Raw genomic sequence first — 21238 nt, forward strand, 5'->3', positions numbered from 1 at the left:
ACACCCCGAGGTCACCCATCAGGGGAAGTGGGAAATCTCTGCATAATCCCCCGCTGGGTTCCGAACACATACACACAGGCGCACTCACAGGTACCCCAAAATGAAATGCACGCAGGTGCACACACACTCGTGAAGAGTCCATAGGCACCTACACACAGTCTCACAGACAATCACACGCACAGTCGTGGACACCCCATATCCCAGGCGTGCATGCACACACACACACACACACACACACACACACGTTACACTGACAACACGCTGCACAGTGGTTCAGGGTTCGGTTATTGTTATTTTTGGCTTTTCATCTCCCCATACAGTGCGGTTAACCTGCCCTCACCCACACCACCGGGGGGACACCCCTGCAAGCCCCTGCTTGCCGACAACCTGGGCTCCAGCCAGGGCTTCCTCTTCATGGCGATGGGACACTGAGAGTACAAAGTGCCATGAGAGGAATGGCCCAGGTTCTCTCTTCCAGGCAGCAGGGAAGTGGGAGATCTCTGCTTAACCTCCAGTGGGTCCCAACCACACCCAGAAGAAATCCGGGCTCCAGACCCCAGGCCTGACAGCCCTATAAGGTCCGGCGACTGCTGGCCCCGCAGCCTCTACCACCTTCTCTCAGCTCTCCACCCAGGCCAAGCTCTTTCCTCACTCAGCCCTCTTGGCGGCCACTCCACTGCCCCGAGGCTCCCCCCAGTTTCCCCAGGCTCCTCCGCATCTGACTGCCATGGCCTGGGAAAGCCCTTCCTGCCCGTATGATGAGGGGCCCCTGTCTTGGTGCAGCTCCTCGCCTGCACAGGTGTCCTTCTAGCACTTTCCTCAACCTGCAGTGACCAGGCTGCTTCCCTGCCCCTCAACTAGGCCATGAGCTGCAGGTAGGGACCTCATCTCTCCATTCTCTGCTAGGCCCTGTGTCAGCTCAGAGCCCAGCGCTTGCTAAAAACTCAGTATTTCTGAAATGACAGCCAACGGGCAATGGTAGTGAGGCAAAGCCTCCACTGACAGGGCCAGGGAGAGGAGAAGAAACAGGGCTGCCTCTCTCCCTCCATGTCCGCGGCCCCGCCCAGGGCATGCTATACTTTTCCCTTAGAAGTCCAGGGATCCTTTGAAGACACTGTGCTAAGTGCAACGAGCTGGTCACAGAAGGACAAAGACTGTATGACTCACTTCTATGAGATGCCTAGAGAGACAGGAAGGAGAATGGTGGTTTCCAGGGGCTGTGGGAGGGAGGGGAGTCACTGGCTCATGGGGACACAGTTTCTGTTTGGGAAGATGGAAAAGATCTGTGGATGGTGGTGAAGGTACTTAGTGCCAATGAACTGTCTGCTTAAAAATGGTTAAGGGAGGGCTTCCCTGGTGGCGCAGTGGTTGAGGGTCTGCCTGCTAATGCAGGGGACAGAGGTTCGAGCCCTGGTCTGGGAGGATTCCACATGTCGCGGAGCAACTAGGCCCGTGAGCCACAACTGCTGAGCCTGCGCGTCTGGAGCCTGTGCTCCGCAACAAGAGAGGCTGCGATAGTGAGAGGCCCGTGCACCGCGATGAAGAGTGATCCCCGCTTGCCACAACTAGAGAAAGCCCTCGCACAGAAACGAAGACCCAATACAGCAAAAATAAATAAATAAATAAATAAAAACTCCTACCCCCAACATCTAAAAAAAAAAAAAAAAAAGAATTTCAAGGCTCTTTACACCTGAACTCAGCAAGATAGTGTAACAGTATAAAAAAAAAAAAAAGGTTAAGGGACTTCCCTGGTGGCGCAGTGGCTAGGAATCCGGCTGCCAATGCAGGGAACATGGGTTCAAGCCCTGGTCCGGGAAGATCCCACATGCTGTGGAGCAACTGAGCCCGTGCACCACAACTACTGAGCCTGCGCTCTAGAGCCTGAGAGCCACAACTACTGAAGCCCACGCACCACAACTACTGAAGCCTGCACTCTAGAGCCCACGAGCCACAACTACTGAAGCCCACATGCCACAACTACTGAGTCTGCGCTCTAGGGCCCACGAGCCACAACTACTGAAGCCCGCGTGCCACTACTGAGCCTGCGCTCTAGAGCCCACGAGCCACAACTACTGAAGCCCACGCGCCTAGAGCCCGTGCTCCGCAACAAGAGAAGCCACCGCAATGAGAAGCCTGCACACCGCAACGAAGAGTAGCCCCCGCTCGCCACAACCAGAGAAAGCCCGTGCACAGCAACAAAGACCCAATGCAGCCAAAAATAAATTAATTAATTAATTTTTAAAAAATAGTTGAGATGGTAAACTTTATGTACGTGTATTTTCCCACAATTTTTTAAAAAATTGGGTGGGATATTACAGAGTAAGCGGGCAGGTGGGAGGATGAAATGTCTGTCGCATGCTACAGCTGAATGCAGGGCCAATCCTGCACTGTAATCCTCATGTCTCTTGTTCCACAGAAGACATCTTTTTTTTTTTTCTTTTGGTCACGCAGCATCTGGGATCTTAGTTCCCCAACCAGGGATCGAACCCGCGCCCCCTGCATTGGAAGTGCAGAGTCCTAGCCACTAGACCACCAGGGAAGTCCACGTCTCTTGTTCTAGGGTTGGAAGTTGGAAGCTGGAAGTTGCAGACTGTAGCAGCGAGATGAGGCGTGTAGAGGCCTCGGCTGGACAGGTGGGAGCTACAGCATCCAGGGGACGTATCACTGGCCAGAACTGGCTGCAAGGCCTTTTCCACCTCCGTGATGCACAGGGCTTTCCTCTGCGGTGCCCGAGCCTATGGCTATCATCAATGGCACGGCTCCCAGGGCCACAGAAGAACAGAGGACCTCTCGAGACCTTTAGAACCAGGGGCTTTATGCCCTGAGCACAGGGGCCTGAGCCACATGACGGAGAGGCCTCCCCTGCAATTACTGCCAAGTCCAAAGGACTGGGGCCTTGACGGTTTTCAAACCCTGCTGGACGGAAGTGTTTCCTCTGCTGCTTCAGTGGGGGAACGGGAAGCATGCACGAGGTATACCCACAGACGTATTTCGCCATGTTGGGAAAAAAAGTGGCTGGAAATTTTCCCTTTAATTTTTTCTGAAATCTTTCCAGGCCTTTCCAGCTTTAAATATTTATTCATTAAAAGTTGATAAAAAAACTCAGCTCCACATGTAGTCATCGTAGTTCACAAGCCAAAAATCCAGGACAAACAGCCAATAGCTGGGACAAAATACTTGAAATCAGGACCGTCCCGGAAAATCTAGGTCACACGGTCACTAATTATACAGAACACATATGTTCTGGTCCCTCAGCTAACCCAGTGCTTTCAGGTTTTATAAATGATATTTAAAAACTTCCATCACATCCTTTCTTCCAAATTTTTGCTAAAAAGAAAACTTTCCTGCATCCTCAAAATTTCTAGAAAATTAACCCCTGCAGAGGGAGAGCTGTCCTGGTAGATTATTCTGAGGGTCCTCCTCAGAAAACATGGCTCATCACCCCCCCCAGAATGGCTTCCGGAGCCCACATGGCCCAGCCCCGTCCCTGACAGACCCCCAGGCTGCAAGGCCAGTTCTGAAGACGGACCTAATTTGCTGTGATGAATTGTGTGCACGCACCAGCGATCAAAACTGCAGCTGAGACCGATTATATTTAATGATCGCGAAGGTTCTTATGAAAACACTTGGGCGTACATCCTTGTCCATTCAGAGAGGACATCCAGCCTGGTACAAAGCAAAGGGCTAAGGGTGACCTCTACCCACCTAGAAAGGCAGGGCTCCTTGGGAGCTGGGCCCACTACGGGGCTAAAGAACACTGTGGCCCAGCCTGCAATGCCTTGTCTGCCCTCAGCTTCCAACCACACTCAGCTTCAACCTCCAACCAAACTCTAGGCATCATCACTGCCCACACACCTGCTCCACCTTGACCAAGTGGGTCTGCCCTGCGCCTTCGCTTCCACCACCAGAACTCGATGGTTTCCATGAGGCAAACAAAGGATCATCTAGATCCCCCAGTCCATCCCGTCCCACTCACCTCATCAGAGGTGTAGGGGGGGGGCGGGGGGAGCACAAGCAGTTGTCGGGTGGGAGGAGGGATGGGTAGCAGTTAAGCATGGAATTAAGAGCACATGAGGGAGGTGTCATGAAAGCTGTGTAGTTCCCAGCACTTAACACTCAATACTGATGGCTGGATGGATGGATGTGTAGCTAGATGGATGGAAAATGGTTGGTGGATGAGTGGGTGGATGATGGATGGACGAGTAGATGGATGGATGGAAAGATGGATGAATCAATGAATGTGTGGATAAGTGGATGGGTGGCAGATGAGTGAATGGTAGGGGAAAGACGAGTGCACGAATAAATAAGCGGGAAGGAGGGTAGAAGGACCGGTGGAAATACAGTGAGCTTTGGAGTTCAAATCCTGCCTTAGCCACCTAATATATGTATGTGACCCAAGGCAAGTCACTTCACTTTTCTAAGTACCTATTTACAAATAATACTGACCTCATAGCCTTGTTATGGGCTTCAGATCAGGTTACGTATGTAAAAATGTTTACAATATGTAAAATGGTACACAGATGTTTAATATTGTCATAATTACTACAAATCACAAGTTTTTGTCATCACCGTCAACGCCAAAGCATGGATGCCCCGCATTTTTGATGTGGCAGCTTCAGAAGGAAGGGTGGGGAGACTGATACGGTGCCACGACGATGCAGCTGTTGGCCTGTGCATCCACGTCTGGTTTCACTGGGGGGACCAGTCACTGAGCTGGAGAGCAGGGAGCCCCACTTGCCTCCCTGTTCAAACACCCAAACCCAAATGGGTGGAATACACTCCCCACTCCCGCCCTGGGCCCCACTCCTCCCAGCCTTATCGCCGTTTCCCAGCCTCAGTTTTCAGGTCTGCAACATGGTGGGAGTAAAGAGCACTTGCAGTGGTTGCCGGTTGTTGAGGCCCCAACAAGATGATATTTACAAACTGTGAAGTGTCGCAACAGGGTCGCAAACTCAGAGCCCAGGTGGGTAATGAACTGCGTGCGTCCGACCAGGTCGGGGGCGGTGCTGACCCAGAGCTCACATCCCCGCGTCTGAAGACAGCAGCTGATGGTTGCCATGCGGGACTGTGGTCCAGGGGCTGCCAGATCTCATTTGTAGAAAAATCAAGAAATCTAGCCATTTAATGTGGTGGTAAAGAGACAGAATCTGGGGCTGGTGGCCTAGGCCCAGGACTGACTAGCTCTGTGGCCTCAGGGAGTTAGTTAACCTCTCTGTGCCTCAGTTCAGTTACCTCAACAATAGAGGCATTGTGAGGATAGAACGTCTTGATGTATAGAGTGCTAAGAACAACGTCTGGCACGTAATAAGCACTATATTAACGGTAGCCACTATGATTATAGGAAATCTCCATTTTGAAACATAGACAACCATTTAAAGGTTCCAAACTCCCCAGGGTCATGGGCTAGGAGTTTTTAACCTCCACTGTAAAAATGCTCAACGTTACCATGATAATGACATTTCCCTGTGTGTGTCTTCTCCCTTCTATGTGAGGGGAGGCTGGATGGGACCCCTCTTCCTCATTCTGGAGAACCTGACGGGAAGGAAGGGGTGGGCATGCTCCCACTGGGAAACCCAATCCCTGCCCCAGACAATTTCAGCATCTTTCTTCCTCCTCACCCTCTGCCATGCTTCCTACCAATGCCGTCTTTTATCTATTCTCAGACCCCAGAGAATATAAGATGCTCCGTATTTGATGCATGACAACAAGCAAACAAAAACATGACCCATTAAACTATAACACACAAGTGAGGCATTCCAATGTGAGAGCCGTTATAATGAGAAAAGCTGTGCATCTTAAAACATGTCCGTGGAACAGGGTAATAGCTACCATATACTGTGCGCCTGTCATGTGCCAAAACTGGGCTGCCTGGTCTTCATACATTCTCTTCACATGTCCCGATTTTACTGATGTCCCATTTTACTGATGAAGAAACTGAGGCCCAGAAAGACAAAGCAGGGAATTTCCTGGCGGTCCAGTGGTTAGGACTCTGCGTTTTACTGCTGAGGGCCCAGGTTCAAACCCTGGTTGGGGAAATAAGATCCCGCAAGCCGAGTGGTGTGGCCAAAAAAAAAAAAGAGAGAGAGAGAAAGGCAAAGCAGCTTGCTAAGTTATGCAGCTGGTAAGAGCTGGTTGAGCTCAAACGGCTCAGTCCTAAGGCTACCCTTCCCCTTTCGCTGTCCCCCGCCCACCCACTGAACCTGTTACCCACCCTTGCCCATATCACAGCACACAGTGAATCTCACTGCAGCCCTGGATGAGCCCCAGTCGGTCCGTGCTTGATTTCGTCTAAACTCCAGAAGCAGAGTGAGTGGGGCCACATTCATTATTGACACAGCAAAATTAATTCCTGCCACCTCCTCCTTCCCCCTGCACACCCGGCTCCAGCCCCTTGCCTCTCCGGTGAGTGCTGACGTGGGGCTGTTGACTGGCGCTCCTGAAATGCCAACTTGCATTTCTCATCATTAATTTCTTTCTAAATGTCATTAGTAATTGTTCCTGCTCAACCAAAGAGTGCAGCCCAGGCTCCCGCCGACAGCACCCGGTTCTGGTCTCTCCGCTGGAGGGGGCCAAGCACCCCCAGCCCCCCAGACCCTGGCATCCTGGCAGGGGGAAGCCAGCCCACCCCCAACGAGTTGAGCGGACAGACCACGGTATCGAGAGACAAAGCAGACCTCATTTTCAACACGCTTGGGGCTCTGCGATGGGAAAAAGCCTGCCCACAGCATCAGGGCAGCAGTTCAACACTCGGGCTCTACAGCCAGGCTACCTGGGTTCAAATCTCATCTCTGCCACTGCCCCGTGTGCCTCAGTCTCCCCCTCTGCAAAATGGAGAGAACAACAACATTGGCCTCGAATGACTGTCGTGAGGATAAAACAGGATAATCAATGCAAAGGGCCCCCCCTTAGTGCCTGGGGTTGTTGCTGTTATTATTCCCCCACCTTTCCTTGCCCCTCAGGCTCTGCTCTGCCACTTGCTAGCTGTGGGACGTGATATTGAGTCTCTCATCTGTGAAAGTGGGGCAGTGACATCACATCAATTCTACCCCCAACACCACCCCCTCCGTCAGGCCCTCCTGGGCCCGGGCACTGTGTTCCGTGTTTCACAAACAGTGCGTTGCATCCCCACATTAACCCCCCAGGAGAGGCAGCATTGGCCCGCTGTCCGGGTGAGGGCGGTGAGTCTCGGGGGGAAGGTCACATGTCCCAAGGTCACAGGGACCTTGAAGAAGCAACTCTGAGATTCACACCCTCTGGCCCCTAAGGCCCTGTGTCTTTCCTGTACGTCGGGCTGCCTCTGTGTCTACGTCATGAGGGGGGCAGGGCTTCGTACAGTGCCAACCTCTGGGAGCCTTGGACCAACACGGCACCCACTGTTCTTAGTATTATCATTGTTCTAAGAAACTGAAGGCATTTGGTCCCGGCTGGGACAGCGCCGGCGAGGGGCTGGGCTCACGACACACACAATGGCTGCCGGCCTCAGGCTCCTGGCAGCGCCCCCATGCCCATCTGTCATGATGGCATGGTGCCCCTCTAAAGTTCGTTGGCCCCCCGCCCTAGGGCATGAGTGACAGGCTCCAACGGGCAGACGGGCAGCCGGAGGCCGATTCCAAGTGCCATCTCTGCCCGGAGCCGGGCCTTGGGAGGAGCCCCCCCAGCCCCCACCTGGGCCTCCGCACACTTCATCGCTCAAGCAGGCAGAGCCCCGGGGCTCGCGAGGGCATCTGAGCACAGCCAGGCATGGGCTCCTGCAGGGCCCGCCCCTCCCTTGCTCCCCTCTGTGGTGTGACCACGGCAGCCGCAGCTCACCCAGAGCAAGACATCCACGTGCCCCAGGAGCCTGGCGATCTCCGAGTCCCCTTCTGGAACTCTTACCCTCCTGGGAGGTGAGGCCTGCCTGCACCCAGCACCCAGCACCCAGAGGCCTGCCCTTGGCTCTTAAGGGCTTGAGAGTCGACTGCAAGTGCACTGCCCCAGCCCTGAGGCCGAGAACACAGACACTAGTGTCAGGCTGTGTGTGTTCACAGCCCTGCGACTCCAGCAGCTGTGTGACCCAGGAGAGCCTCAGTTTACCCATCTGTGCCATGGAGATCGTCACTGTGAGGTCTCAAAAGACTGCGCACGTGAAGAGATGGAATCGGGCCTCCGGCAAACACTCGGGGAAAGCTGTCTTGCTTTTACTACAGTGGGTGAATGGCTCAGGCCTGTGCCTGGGCCTCAGAAGGACAAGAAGCAGAGTCACTGCCCACCCCTCAGTCTCCTCCAGACGTAGACCCTAAACCTGCACACACGGCCCCTTGGGAGGCTCGGCTGCCCCAAGCGGTGGCGGTGGTGAGACAGGACGCTGCTGCTGAGGGTGATACGTTTTACTGTGAGCAGCAAAGGCCTTGCCCCACTCAAGGGTAAATAAACTAAGAGACACAGACAGACAAGCCTGGAGACAAAGAGAGGAAGGGTCACAGCCCCGGCCTCCTGCGATGTCACGTGGGGCCCGGCTGCAGGCTCTGCTGTGTACAGCGGTCCTGTTGTGTGAGACTTAGCACACCGCATGGTTGCTATGATGCTATGCTTTAACGCATACATTACACTAGCAAACATGCACTAGGTTACGCCGCAAACATGGAATCAGGACTCTGCCCGTTCGTCCTCATTGGTTCCCTATTCCTCTCCAGGCAGCACTTGAGGGACACAGGCCTTTGTGTGTCCCCAGCACGTGCACACACCTGGCACGTAGTAGGTGCTCAGCAAATCTTGTGGGCTGCACTGAGCACATCCACACGTGACAGGCTGAAGGCGCGAGTCGTGAAGGAGTGAACCGAAGCCCACGGGTCGCAGCAGCGACCACAACACTGGCTGGTGCTCGCCACACCTGGACTCTGACCAGACCCGGAGCTGACGGCCTTTCAGGCACTGTCATTACCCTCCATTTGCTGAGGCCCAGAGAGGGTCAGTGACTTGCTCAAGGTCACAGAGCCACTCGGTAGCGGGGCTGGGATTTGCAGCCAGGCTGTGTGGGCACGCCACACCACGTTGCCACGATTAACGGAAATCAGGCTGTGCTGGGCTCTGGTTTCCTGACCTAGTGGGGAAGGCAGGACACTGAAAAGCACGGTAATTACCTCCAGGAAGCTTTATATTCCAAGTGCTCACCAAGTGCTTTTCCGCCCATGAACTGTCCATCCTCACAAAACCTGAGGCAATAGGTCCTACCCCATTGTACACTCAAGGAAACTGAGGCCAGAAAGGTGCAAGTGTCTGCAACAGAAAACGATGGAGGAGAGGCAATCTGGGGAGGACTCCAGTGCCAGCAGTCGGTTCTCACTGCCCAGAGCCACCGCTGGGTGTCACCGGGCACCTCCCTCTCGTCCCCCCAGGCCAAGCCCAGCCAGGCCCTGCTCTCCCTGCAGTGGTGGATGGCACAGACTGGGCTGTCCTTAAAGCAGGAAGGAGGAAGACACTGCTGCTCACGGAAAGCTCAGCCAAAGAGTCAAATGCTAAGCTTGTGCCTAGAGCGCTTTCAATTTTTAATTATTATTAGTTATAATTATCCGGCTGGTTCTGACAGCAGCAGTGCAAAGAGGCAAGGAAACTGGCTCCTTGGTTACCCATCTTATAAGGACCAGGAATTTTAAAAATGGGCTCCTAGGATCTGCAGTTGCAACTCTCCTTCTTTTACTCCTTTCCTTGGTTTGCGTTCTCTTTCCTTTGTTTCCTACTTTCTAGGAGCTAAAAACAAATATGGTAAAACATACGGTGGATGGATGGATGGATGGATGGATGGATGGATGGATGGATGGATGGATGGATAGCAGAAAGAAGCTTCACCCTCCAGAAACTCACATTAGAATGGGAAGCCAGGTGCAGACATAATTGTTGTAGTCTGTATATAGGCAAAGGGATCAGGGCGTTAAATGCAGGGCTGGAGAAGCCCAAGGAGGGAGAATCAGGGAGGGCTTCTCAGAGAAGGCACCCCCTGAGCTGGGGCCTGAAGACCGAGAAGAAGGGAAGGGTGTTCAAGCAGAAGGCTCAGCAGGGGTACATGCGTCCCGGAAGCCAAGACAAGAACGACCCAGAAGAATGAAGCAAGAAGGTGCTCACCCCTCTCCAGCCTGACCGCCCTCTTCTCTGTTCTCTGGACTCCCCAAATCTGTCCGTGCCTCTGAGCCTTTGCACTGGCTGTTCCCTTTCCTGGAAGCTCCCCCGGCTCTTCCCTGCACTGGCTCTTTCTCAACCTTTAGGACTCAGTTGAAACGCCAGCCTTCCTTGACCACCTGATCTGATTTTTCACCCCCAACACCCCCTCCTCCTTGCCCCGACACACATGCACACAGACACGCTTCACTTTCTGTCCCAAAGCAGTGTTTTACTGTCTTCAAAATCCCACAGTCTGAAACGACCTCGTTCACGTATTTCCTGACTTATTGTCAGTGTCTCCCGTAGACCATCGGCTCTGTGAGAACAGGGACCTTGTGTACCGGTTCACAGCTGCAGCCCAGGCCCCCGCAATGGCACCTAGAATAGGTACTCAGTAAATGTTCGTGAAACGAAAATGGAACGAGGGAAAGGGTCAAAGCAAATGTTCACAAAGGCTAAGAAGGAGGGGTGCCCCTGGAGCTCAGACCATGCCCCTGGCTCACAGACACCTCCCCCTGGCTGGGTACCAGGATTCCTCCCGGCAGGGCCCAGCTTGCCCCATCGGAAGGGCTCCAGGTTGCTAGTTAGAATACCTAGCTTTGCTTTTAATCAATTGTAACCATTTAGCTGGCAGCGGCGTGATTAGGCGCACACAGCAAACAGCGTGAGCTAATCCTTTAAACGCGCCTGCTCAACGCCAGGCTGGCCGCTTTGCCGCTGCAGGCCGGCTCCGGACGCGCTTCCTGCGGCCCCTTGCTTTGTCGATGAGGGAGTCTAGATTCCAGGGCACGGGGCAGGCCCGCTGCTCCCCGCGCCCAGCCCAGCCCCGTCACAGAGGTCTGCAGGATGCCAGACGTTCCACCACCAAGAGACCTTTCTCTGGCTCAGCCTCCTGTGACAGCACCCGGCAAAGCTGCCGTAGGTGGGAAGGTGGCAGCACCAGGAAGCGTGAGGTCTTCTGAGCTTCCTGTCTCCACGACTGGACCCCATCCTTCCTCTCCCCAAGCCTGACCTGAGCTGAACTGACCCCCTTGCTCCTTGCAAGAAAAGTTGCAGGTTCCTGGCCTCAAGCTCCAGCCTTACGAACACGGCTACAGGCCTGGCTCCGCACAACGGTCCCCAGGGCGCTTCTGCCTGGGTCCACCCGCAAGGAGTTTCTTTTGCATCCCCCGTTACCGCTATTTGTGCTACCTGCTTGGCCCAACTACTAAAATCGTTTCCGGTTCCCCTGACACAGGCTTTTTATAGTTCAGCACCGCAGGTCTCATTTAAATCTATTAGCTCGTAATAATGGCAATTCATTTAAACTTTGGAGGGTTTCTGTTTGCCTTGGTGGCGAAGACAATTTGGCTTTGCATGTGGCTCTGCCATTTGCAGGTGACCCTGGGCAAATCACTCAACCTCTGAGAGCCTCAGTTTCCATATCTGTAAATGGGAATAAGAGTGCCTACTTCACGGGATTGTGTTGAGGCAATCCACACAAAATGCTTAAGACAGGACCTGGCCCACACTAGGGATCCACCCAGGGTGGTGGCCGTTATAACTACTTCTTGTCCAGTTTCAGGAGGAGCCTGTCCGCCTGTCACAGGCCAGCCACGTATGGCTGGGAATCGGTGTGCCCCCTCATTGCTTCCCTCAGCGATAATGAAGAATGGGATGCAGTGAGGCTGTTGGGAAGGAGAGAAGGCGATGCCATCCCTGCCAGTGTCTGTGGACACAGAGGTGTCCACGGGGATTCAAAGACAGCTGGGCTGGGCAGGCAGAGCCATTCCCTCCCCTCAGGTCAGCTAACCCCTGGCAAGGGGCCCACAGGGCCCTGGGCCTTCATCTGCTGAGGCCTGAGGCTGGAAATGCAAGGCCAACAGCCCTGACATTTTCGCGGTCTGTGGCTTACAGGGTTGTCTCACATCCCCAACCAAATCTGCATACCTCCCTCCACCGAGCCCGGGCACAGCTAAGGAAAACGGGGTCCAGAGAAAAGGCCTGGGACAAAGGTGCTTGGAAACATGTAGAAAGGGGGACTTCAAGTCCCAGCCTCTGGCCCCCACTCCATGCCCTTTCCCCCTTGCCTCACCGCTCTGTACCCAGCACCTCCCATGCCCCATTGGGGGCCTCCAGTGCCCATGGCCTTGAGACTTGGCTGGGTGCCACAGAAGGAAGGATTTAGAATCTCACTTTGTTCCAACTCAGGCCAGAAATCATGAAATCACAGCAAACCCCAAATGGAGGGGACCCTAAAAAGTCTTCTGATCTTAAAATGGCTAATGCTAGTAATATACTACTACTAATGAAAACAATGCTAATAATAATAATAGTAAACGATAATAAAAACAGGCAGGTGTTAGTAATAACCAAGCTCCTCCTACGTGCCACCCACTGTGCCAAGGGTTTTATGACACGACCACGAGGTAGAAACTATTAATACTCCATTTTACAGGTAAAGAAACGGAGACCCACAGCTGATGAATGATGGAGCAAGGCTTCAAATGCAGAGCCGTTCTCACAAAGACTGTGCTCGCAGCCTCTCCCTCTGCAGCATTTCAGACAAGGGCTCTGTTTGCACACCCCTACCGACAGGGACTTCACCACCTTCCATTTCTTCCACGTGTAGACAGTTTTCCCACGTAGTGGCTATCTGTGGTGTCTACCAGCCATGCTCCCCTTCCCCTGACGGTTGGCATTGAGTGGCCCCACCTAGGGCCACAGCTCACTGGAGCAGGTTTGGACAGTTGACCTGAGTGCAACCATCAGATTCCCACTCCAGGGACCTAGAACCTGTTGCCTGCATGCCGACTGTTACCCACAGTCACCATTTCTGGGTGAGCTGGGTGTTGCTGCCGGCTACTTGTGTAACGACATCCCCACACTAAAGACACACCTGTTGAAATACCCAGGTGTGTCTGTCTCAGCAGAAACGACAGGAGCTGCGGCGGTGCTGGCCACCTTCCTCCTCGTATAGAGCAGCCCAGAGAGTCAGGCTGCAGAGAGAGAACACGACACGAGCCAGAAAGGGGCAGAGGCAGAAGGTCCCTGCCTTGACAAAGAGCACTTGGTTCCTGGGAACTGGACAGCTGAAAACTCGACACTTCCTGCTCCTGGCATCCAAAGCCACGCCTGTGTCCCTACAAGTTAAATCCCATCTTGCTTGAGCTATAACCCCAGAGAGCGATGCCTGAGTCTGTCAGAGAAGAAAATCCACGTCCCGAGTCTCCGCCCACTACCGGAAGTCTGGGGGCCACTGGAAGCACGCTGAGGACCCCCTCATCCCAGCAGAGCTTAAAACACTTGAAGGGCTTCCCTGGTGGCTCAGTAGTTAAGAAGCCGCCTGCCAATTCAGGGGACACGGGTTCGAACACGTGTGGGACACGGCTTCCCTCCAGGAAGATCCCACATGTCGCGGAGCAACTAAGCCCGTGAGCCACAACTACTGAGCCTGCACGCTAGAGCCCGTGAACCACAACTACTGAACCCACGTGCCACAACTACTGAAGCCCACGTGCCTGGACCCCCTGCTCCACAACAAGAGAAGCCACCGCAATGAGAAGCCCGTGCACCGCAACTAAGAGCAGCCCCTGCTCGTCGCAACTAGAGAAACCCGTGCGCAGCAACAAAGACCCAATGCAGCCAAAAATAAATAAATAAAATAAATAATTAAAAAACAAACACTTGAAGACGACTGTCCCCACGCTCCCCCGGCAATCCAGCCAAGTCTTCTCCTGGTGAACTAGCCCCCTGAAAGCTCCTTGAAACCAAGCTGCATGCCCGGAGCCTAGCACCCTGCCTGGGCTGAGTGGGGTGTATATGTCTTTGTGTGTGCATTTGTGTGTGTGTTTAGACGAATCTTGTTCAGGCTTCCCTATTTCTTCTCCCTACCCCCAGCCCCTGGCAATTACTGGTCTGTTTTCTATTCCAGTATTTTTGCCTTTTTCCAGAACATCATGTACATAGAACCACACGGTATGGAGCCTTTTGAGCCTGGCTCCTTTCACTTGCCCTTTACCATTCACGCATGTTGTTGTCTGTATGAGCAGTTGCATTTTATTGCCAAGTAGTAGTCCATGGTACGAATGTAAATACATCTGTCTGTTCATTTACCAGGGAAGGGACCACTGGGGGGGGCGGTTTCCAGTTTGGGGCCATTATAAATAAAGCTCTACCATCATTCACATAGAGGTTTCTGGATGAGTGTGTTTTCAGTTCTCTGGAATAAACACCCAGCAGTAGGATTGCTATGTCATAGGTTAACTGTATGTTTAACGTTGTAAGAAACTCAAAAACTATTTTGCCACACGGCTGTACCATTTTTGCATTTCCCCAGCAATGCAGGAGAGTTCCAACTGAACCTCCATGCCCTGGCTGGCACTCATCGGTTTTTTGCTTTTGTTTTAGTCATTCTACTAGGTGTATAATGGCATTACGTCATGGTTTTCATTTGCTCTTCCCTAATTACTAACGATGCTGAACATCTATATGTCTTCTTTGGTGAAGTGTTGAAATTTTTTGCTCCTTTTTTTGGGTTGATTTCCCCTCTCATTATCAAGTTTTGAGAGTTAAAAAAAAATATGCTCCGGATACAAGTCCTTTATCAAATATGTGATTTGCAAATATCTGCTCCCTGCCTGGGACTTTTCATTCTCTTAACAGTCAGTGTCTCTCAATTTGGGTTCAAGACATAAATCAGATAATATGTCTTCCCATTGTGATGCGCGGTTTCCCATCACAATGGGGACAAAATCCAAAGAGCTCTGCTGTCCTATGAACCTTGCCATGACCTCGCCTCCACCCACCGGCCCCCTTCACACCCCCCACCCACTCACTGTGCTTCAGCCAATTGTCACCTTCTGTTGTTCCAGCAACACACCTGGCTTGCACTGGCCACAGGGCCTTTGCACTCACGCCTCTCTTCCACACACTCTCTCCCTCTCACCTTCCAGACCTCAGCTCAAATGCCACCTCCTCAGAGAGGCCCTCCCTGACCACACTCACCAAGCTGTAACCAACCTCGCTCCCATTATGCTCTAGCCTATTACCTGGTTTTATTTTCTTCGTGTCATTGACCACTATTGGAAAGTGTCTATCAATCCCTCCAGAATGTAGGCCCTATGGGTGTTTCTCTGTCTCGCTCACCACTGTCTTGTCAGTTCCTAGATCTAGTGTCTGTACATAATGGGCCCTCTATCTACATGCTTTGAACAAATAAAGAGCAACTTGAATTCCCTCTCATGCACCTAATCAATGAATGTGCCCTGGTTTGTCCAAAGTTCTTTAAATTAATCTCAGTCTCTGGGCAGAGCCAGGTAAACTCAGAATCAAACAGGACCTGCACCTCCCTCTTTCTGACAACTCCTATTAATGCATCTTAAGAGAGCACTCCCTTTGGAGGCACGTATATCACTCTGACACAGACCAAGCCTTCCAGAGCCCAATCCTACCTCTATTACCTCTATATCCACAGCAGGAAGTCAGCTCCTACAGTGAGAGCAATCTTAAATTTCACATCTTCTCAAGACCTCTCAGCCCAGAGTCACTTGTGCCTACAAACGTTAGCTGCCCTGAGTCTCCCCACTGGACCTACATGACATACAAACTGGAGAGCCACTCAAGGCCCCAGCAAGGGCCAGGCCCTGTCTCCTGTTGCACCCCCCAAGCCCCCACATGTCACTTTAGGGAAATAACCCACTCGTCTGCCAGCCCCAGCTTCACCGTAATGACGATGAAATTTTCAAGGCCCGAAAAACCCTTCTCTCAAAAAACCAGAAAATTGTTCCTCAAGTTACTTAACGAAAGCCATTATTTGCATAGATTTGGCATTGCTACAACACTTCCATATTTAAATGGTCTGTAATTAAAATCGTTAATTGCAGAAAATAGTGACTCGTTAAGGCTATAATTTAGTGAGGTTCTTGGCCTCTGAGGATCTGCCTTAAAGGTTGATGGGGTGACCCAGGGAATCATCAGCTCACACACACCATTCTGGTGTCTGGGACGTCTGCAGCCCCAGGCGCGTGCAGCCGAAGCAAGATCTGGCTTGAAACCACAGCTACCTACACCTGTGCATCACGAGCTAGGCCTCTGGCACAGGGATGCTGACGAAGCTTGAAAAAGGCAGGACTGGGAAGTTTCTCTGGGCAAAAGCTCAAAGCCAACAAGGAGAGCAGTCGTCCCTCTCTTGGCATCCAGGACAACGTGGGGGGACCAGAGGGCTGAGCGAGCCCGAAGTTGAAGTGAATCATAGCTTATATGAGCTCGTGCGTTTAAAAGCGGCCTGCCATGTCGGGCTATAAAAAGCTTCAGTTGTCTGGGGACTTGGAGCCCATTTTGGTAGCTAGGTCAGGCTGGTAAGGCAGGTGGAGACAGGGCGAAGGGTGCATAGCCCGTGCACAAGCAAGGCTTCCTGGACAGATGCCCATCAGGGCTGGCACCAGTCCCCTTGGTCAAATGAGAGGGCAGTTAGCTGTTCCCTCACAGGCCTCGGCACAGAGGTACACACTCAGTTTATGGATCGATGGGGAGACAGCAGTGGGCCCTGGGTGCGGTCACTACCTTGCTGGTGGTCATTTCGTAGCAGAACCCCCTCTCTGGGCCTGGGTCCGTAATCCTGTCCCACACTGAGATGGAATGAACGTTGTGTGAGAGGTACAGGACTTACAGGAACTCAGAGGGGCTGCCCAAAGAGTGAAAAGAAATGGGCTTTCCAGCCATCCACCTGGTGCAGTTCAAGGTCAGAGGCCAGGCCTGTCCGCTCTGTCTGCCTGACCCAGGCCCGGGCCCAGCCCATGGGAACAGGACCCTGACTGTCGGATGGTGAATCCCTCCTGTGCCCTCTGTGGGCCTGTTTTCACTTCTTCTGGTTGACAGTTGTCAGCAGCCGTGCAGACAGGATGGGTCCAGGCCTGGCTGAGTGCATGGGCTATAGCGCAGTGAAGCGGGCTACCCTGCAACAGGCATGGCTACACCCCTTCAGTCCCAGAAGAGGGCCACCACTGCTGCCCTCCAGCGACATTATGACTCTGCTGTGGCTGCAGCCCTGAAACACGCAGCTGAATGCAGCATCAGCACCCGCATGGGGGTGCAGGCAAGGTGTACGGGGTGGGCGGACACACCTGGTGGGCCATAGTGTGTGCTAGTCCTTGGGGGTGGGGCTGTGAGGAACGCCAGCTCTCCTCTCCTTCCAGTCATTGGGGGATTCTCTCCCTCGCCCCTGTGACATTGGGCATGGCCACCTGAAGGGCTCTGGCCAAGACAATGTGGGAGCGAGATGTGGGTCGCTTCCCAGTGAAGCTTTGAGAGCGGTCTGCGATCGCCACCCCCTCCCTTCCCTGCTTCGGTGACCACGCAAACATGAGAGGAGATGAACCCGCTATCGGCCCAGGTCACTGACTGTCGTGAGCAGAGTTCCTCCCCAGCCACCTGATACATAACACAAGCAACAGATAAGTCCCTGTTACCTGAAGACAGGGCTAAAGGATGTTTGTTCCTGCAGCAGAACCTCACCCGCATCCCAGCTGAAAACAGTGTTATTCTCACTGTGTGATATTCCGGCATGTCTGTGTGTACGTGTGGTACTTCTGTGGATGCCTGAGTGTTACTTCTTTGGGGGTGTGGTGTTATGCTGTGTGTGTGTGGTGGTACTCTGAAAATGATGTCTCTGTGTGTATCCATAGGGACTGTGTGTGTGGAACTTTCCTTTGTGTGTGCAGTGTGTGTTTGATGGTGTGTGTGTGTGGTATTTCTGTGACAGCATGTCACCTCTCCAGTGTTAAAAGAGTTTCTTGCAAAAACCAGCGCGTGAGAAGGTGGTTTCACCTGCACACAGATCTGGGTCCCCAAAAACCAGTAACAGGTGGGAAGGGGCCCGTGGGATGCCGAGGGGAGTGGGCCACAGGAGCCCTGGGAAGCCCACCACAGCCGCTTCCTTTCCCAAGGGCCCTCTCAGCTACTGCAGGCCCTGGATGGGGGGCTGAGGAAGCTGTAGGGCTGTGGTGCCCCATCTGAGGGCCACATCAGCCTCAGGACCACTGGCAAGTATCCCTTCCTCTGAGTTGGGGCCCAACCGGTATCCATTGCTCTCACTTTTCTAGCTTTCCTGGGCATGTTGGAGGTTCCAAGATCCCAGATCCAGCTTCCGGCCACACGCGGCCCCAGGACTCAGCCATGCAAGCCACACGGGCCACCAGCCATAGATCCAAAGTTCAGTGGAACATCATCATGTAATACCAGTGGGGAAATGAAATCCCTGACAGGGGAAGGGACTTGCAACAGAAACAGCACAAATGTTAACCGTTCCGACTCTGGCTCCAGGCTCAGCTGCTATGGTTCAGCTCTCCTGAGAACGCTGGACCAGTGAGGCCAGGAGGCCATACCCCATACCAGCCAGCCAGGAGGGCAGCCACTGGCTCCAGACCCACAAGCACAAGTCCAGGGCCTGTTGCTTTTGCGGCTGGGGTGGTGCTGAGTACAAGATCCCAGCATCATGGATTCACCCCAAGACCCTCAGTGCCAATGGGAGCCCCAGAGAGCCGCAGGAGGGGTGTGTGCAGCGGACAAGGGCACTCACCTGCAGCTCGGTCTGGAAGAAGAACTTCTGTGGGCACTGCGAGCAGTCGTAGATCTTGTCCTCCTGTCCGTGCACAGCAAAGATGTGCTGCTGCAACTTGTTGGCCTGGACGAAAACTGGACATGGACATGGACATGGCCATCAGGGGGCCAGACACTGGGGACACGGGCCCGGCCAACCAGAGCAGCTGCTCCACACTACTCCCAGGTAGGGATCACCCAGGCATGGACATGGTGGCCAAACAATGGGCTACTGGAAACACTGTTGGCGCACGCTAGAGAGGGCTCAAGCCAGTGAAGTTGAACTCTGCCACTTATAGGCTGTGCAACACTGGACAAGTCACTTAACCTCTCTGGGCTTCATTTCCTGAAAAATGAGGATCACTAAAGTATGTAGTTCACTGGGTGGCTGGGAGGATCAAATGGGTTAATACTTGCAAAACGCTTAAAAGATGGCCTGGCACATAATTAGCCCAATGAATGTCATCGTCTTCATCATCGCCGTTTGCCAGATACCTTCCAAATGTGGGCTCCTTGAATACACACAGGCCTGTGAGGCGGGCACTGCTATTATCCCCATTTTATAGAAGAGAAAACTGAGGCACTGAGAACGTTGTGACTTGTCCCAGGTCTCACTCTGCAGGTGGCAGAGCTGAGATTTGATTTAAATAAGCTCAGCACAGTGTCTAGTACAGGAAGGCACTCAATTAACAGGAATCACTCATCTTGCTGAGGTTGTCAGCATCCTCGGATCTCCACACAGGGGCCCCCGTGTCCTGGATGGGCAGACCTGGCAACTGAGGCCCCTTGGTGCCAGCCCCGACCCAACTCACAGAGTGGGATGGTAACAGATGGGTGGGGGCTCCTGAGGTGGAGGGATTGAGAGGGAAGAGGCACCAGTGTGTGCCAAGACTCCTGGGAACCCCAGAGGGGTGTGAGCGTGCGGGGACTCCCCCCACTGCGGAGCCCCTTCCTCGGGCCTGTCGCAGAGCAGGTCACAGCCCCGGCCTCCCGGTGGCTGTATCCTCCATGTGGTCCGGACCCTGGGTGCACACAGGAGGTGGCCCTGAAACAGCTGTGTGTCTGGGAGGTGAGCACTTCAGAGATCCCCTCCTGCCAGGCGCCCTCCCCAGGGTGGGCTTCCCGCCGTGGCAGACGACAGATGTCAGGGAGAGGCAGGGGAAGGCCAGCCTCCCCCACGCACACCGGCTGCCATCTGGGCAGCAGGAGGGGGGCCGGCAGAGCCCCTGAGACTCGCCTCAGGCCGGGACAGCCACTCGCCTGGGCCAGCAGCCAGTCTGGGGGCTGGGGACTTGGCCGGCAGAGCTGCCCTTGACCCCTCCAGCCTGGAGCACGGATGAAGCAGGGGCTGGGACAGGCCAGGGAGGAGGGGGAGACAGGAGGTGTGCGAAGGGGGAACCCCACTGGTGCTGGACAGAGCTCAGAGACGAGCCTGGGGCCCGTGAAGGGCCAACTGCAAGGAAGGGCAAGGCTGGGTGGGAAAAAGCGTGGTAGCAGTTGAGTGCAGGGGTGGGAGGAGGGCTAGGAACACTCGCTGCCGAAGAGGAGAGAGCAGAGAGCGAAGACGGGAAGGGCCGGGGCCAGCTCTGTGTGGAGGCAGGCGGAGCAATAGGGCTGCAGATCCCTTGGGGCTTCCCCGTGAGCTCCGGGGCCACGCTGGGCCAGATGCTGAGGGCCAGGGATTGAAGCGGCCGGGCCCCCGGGTCCCTTCCCTCTCCCCACGTGCTCCCCGCCGGGCACACTTACCTGTGAAGCACACAGGACACTTGAAGGTGCCGCCCATGCCCTCGAAGCTGTGCTCGATGAGGTGACAGAGGAGCTTGGCCGGGGAGTCGAACATCTGGTTGCACAGCTTACATTCATGGTTGATGCCTTCCTCTGCAAGGAGAGCCACGGCCAGTCAGCAACCCTGCACACCATGTCCTCCTGCAGGAGTCCACATGCCCCCAGTACACCCCAGGCCAGCTCTCCCTGACCCCCAGAACCAGGGCTGGGGAGGGGCTGTGGATGCCCAGACCCATCCCAGCTCTAGATGGTCCAGCTCCCGGAAGGCTAACAGACCCCAGGGGGCGCCAGCCCCAGATATCTGGCTCTTGAATGTGTCGTTTGCTGTGATTTCTCCTGCTGGTCTAGCAACAAGGCAAGTAGCTTCAATCCTAAGACTGTATCATAGAGGAGAGGGGCCCAGGATGGGGTCCGCATGGGGAAAGGAGTCCAACCAAAATTTTAAAAACTCCAATAGACCATTTATCGAGCATGTACTGTGTGCCAGGCGGGGATTCTGTGGGGAGCTAAGCAGGTAATGCACTTGCCCCCATTCTAGTGGTGGGGAGACAGATAACAAAGACAATCAACACATAGGCGTCAGGAGGTGACGAGGTAACACAGGGAGCTCTCGAGGGGAGAGTCGAGGGCAAGGCCCTGAGGTGGGCCCACGCGGGGCCATCTGGATGGCAGTGAGGGGGCAGTGCCTGACGGTTGGGGGGCCAGGGACAGCATGGGACAGTGGGGACCCAGGGATGCACTT

General features: G+C 54.0%; 1 protein-coding gene across 2 annotated transcripts in view; it reads right to left on the reverse strand.

Moving 5' to 3' along the window:
* ZNF423 (zinc finger protein 423) overlaps positions 1–21238 on the reverse strand; it is a 327403-nt gene that overhangs the window by 10599 nt on the left and 295566 nt on the right. For both annotated transcript variants that reach the window (XM_060130610.1, XM_060130611.1), the window contains exons 6-7: positions 20458–20589; positions 18692–18807 (exon numbers count right to left, since the gene is read on the reverse strand). In XM_060130610.1, the coding sequence (XP_059986593.1) occupies positions 18692–18807; positions 20458–20589 (248 nt within the window). The remainder of the gene's footprint in view (positions 1–18691; positions 18808–20457; positions 20590–21238) is intronic.

Source organism: Lagenorhynchus albirostris, chromosome 19 (assembly GCF_949774975.1).
Source record: "Lagenorhynchus albirostris chromosome 19, mLagAlb1.1, whole genome shotgun sequence".
NCBI classification, from domain to species: domain Eukaryota; kingdom Metazoa; phylum Chordata; class Mammalia; order Artiodactyla; family Delphinidae; genus Lagenorhynchus; species Lagenorhynchus albirostris.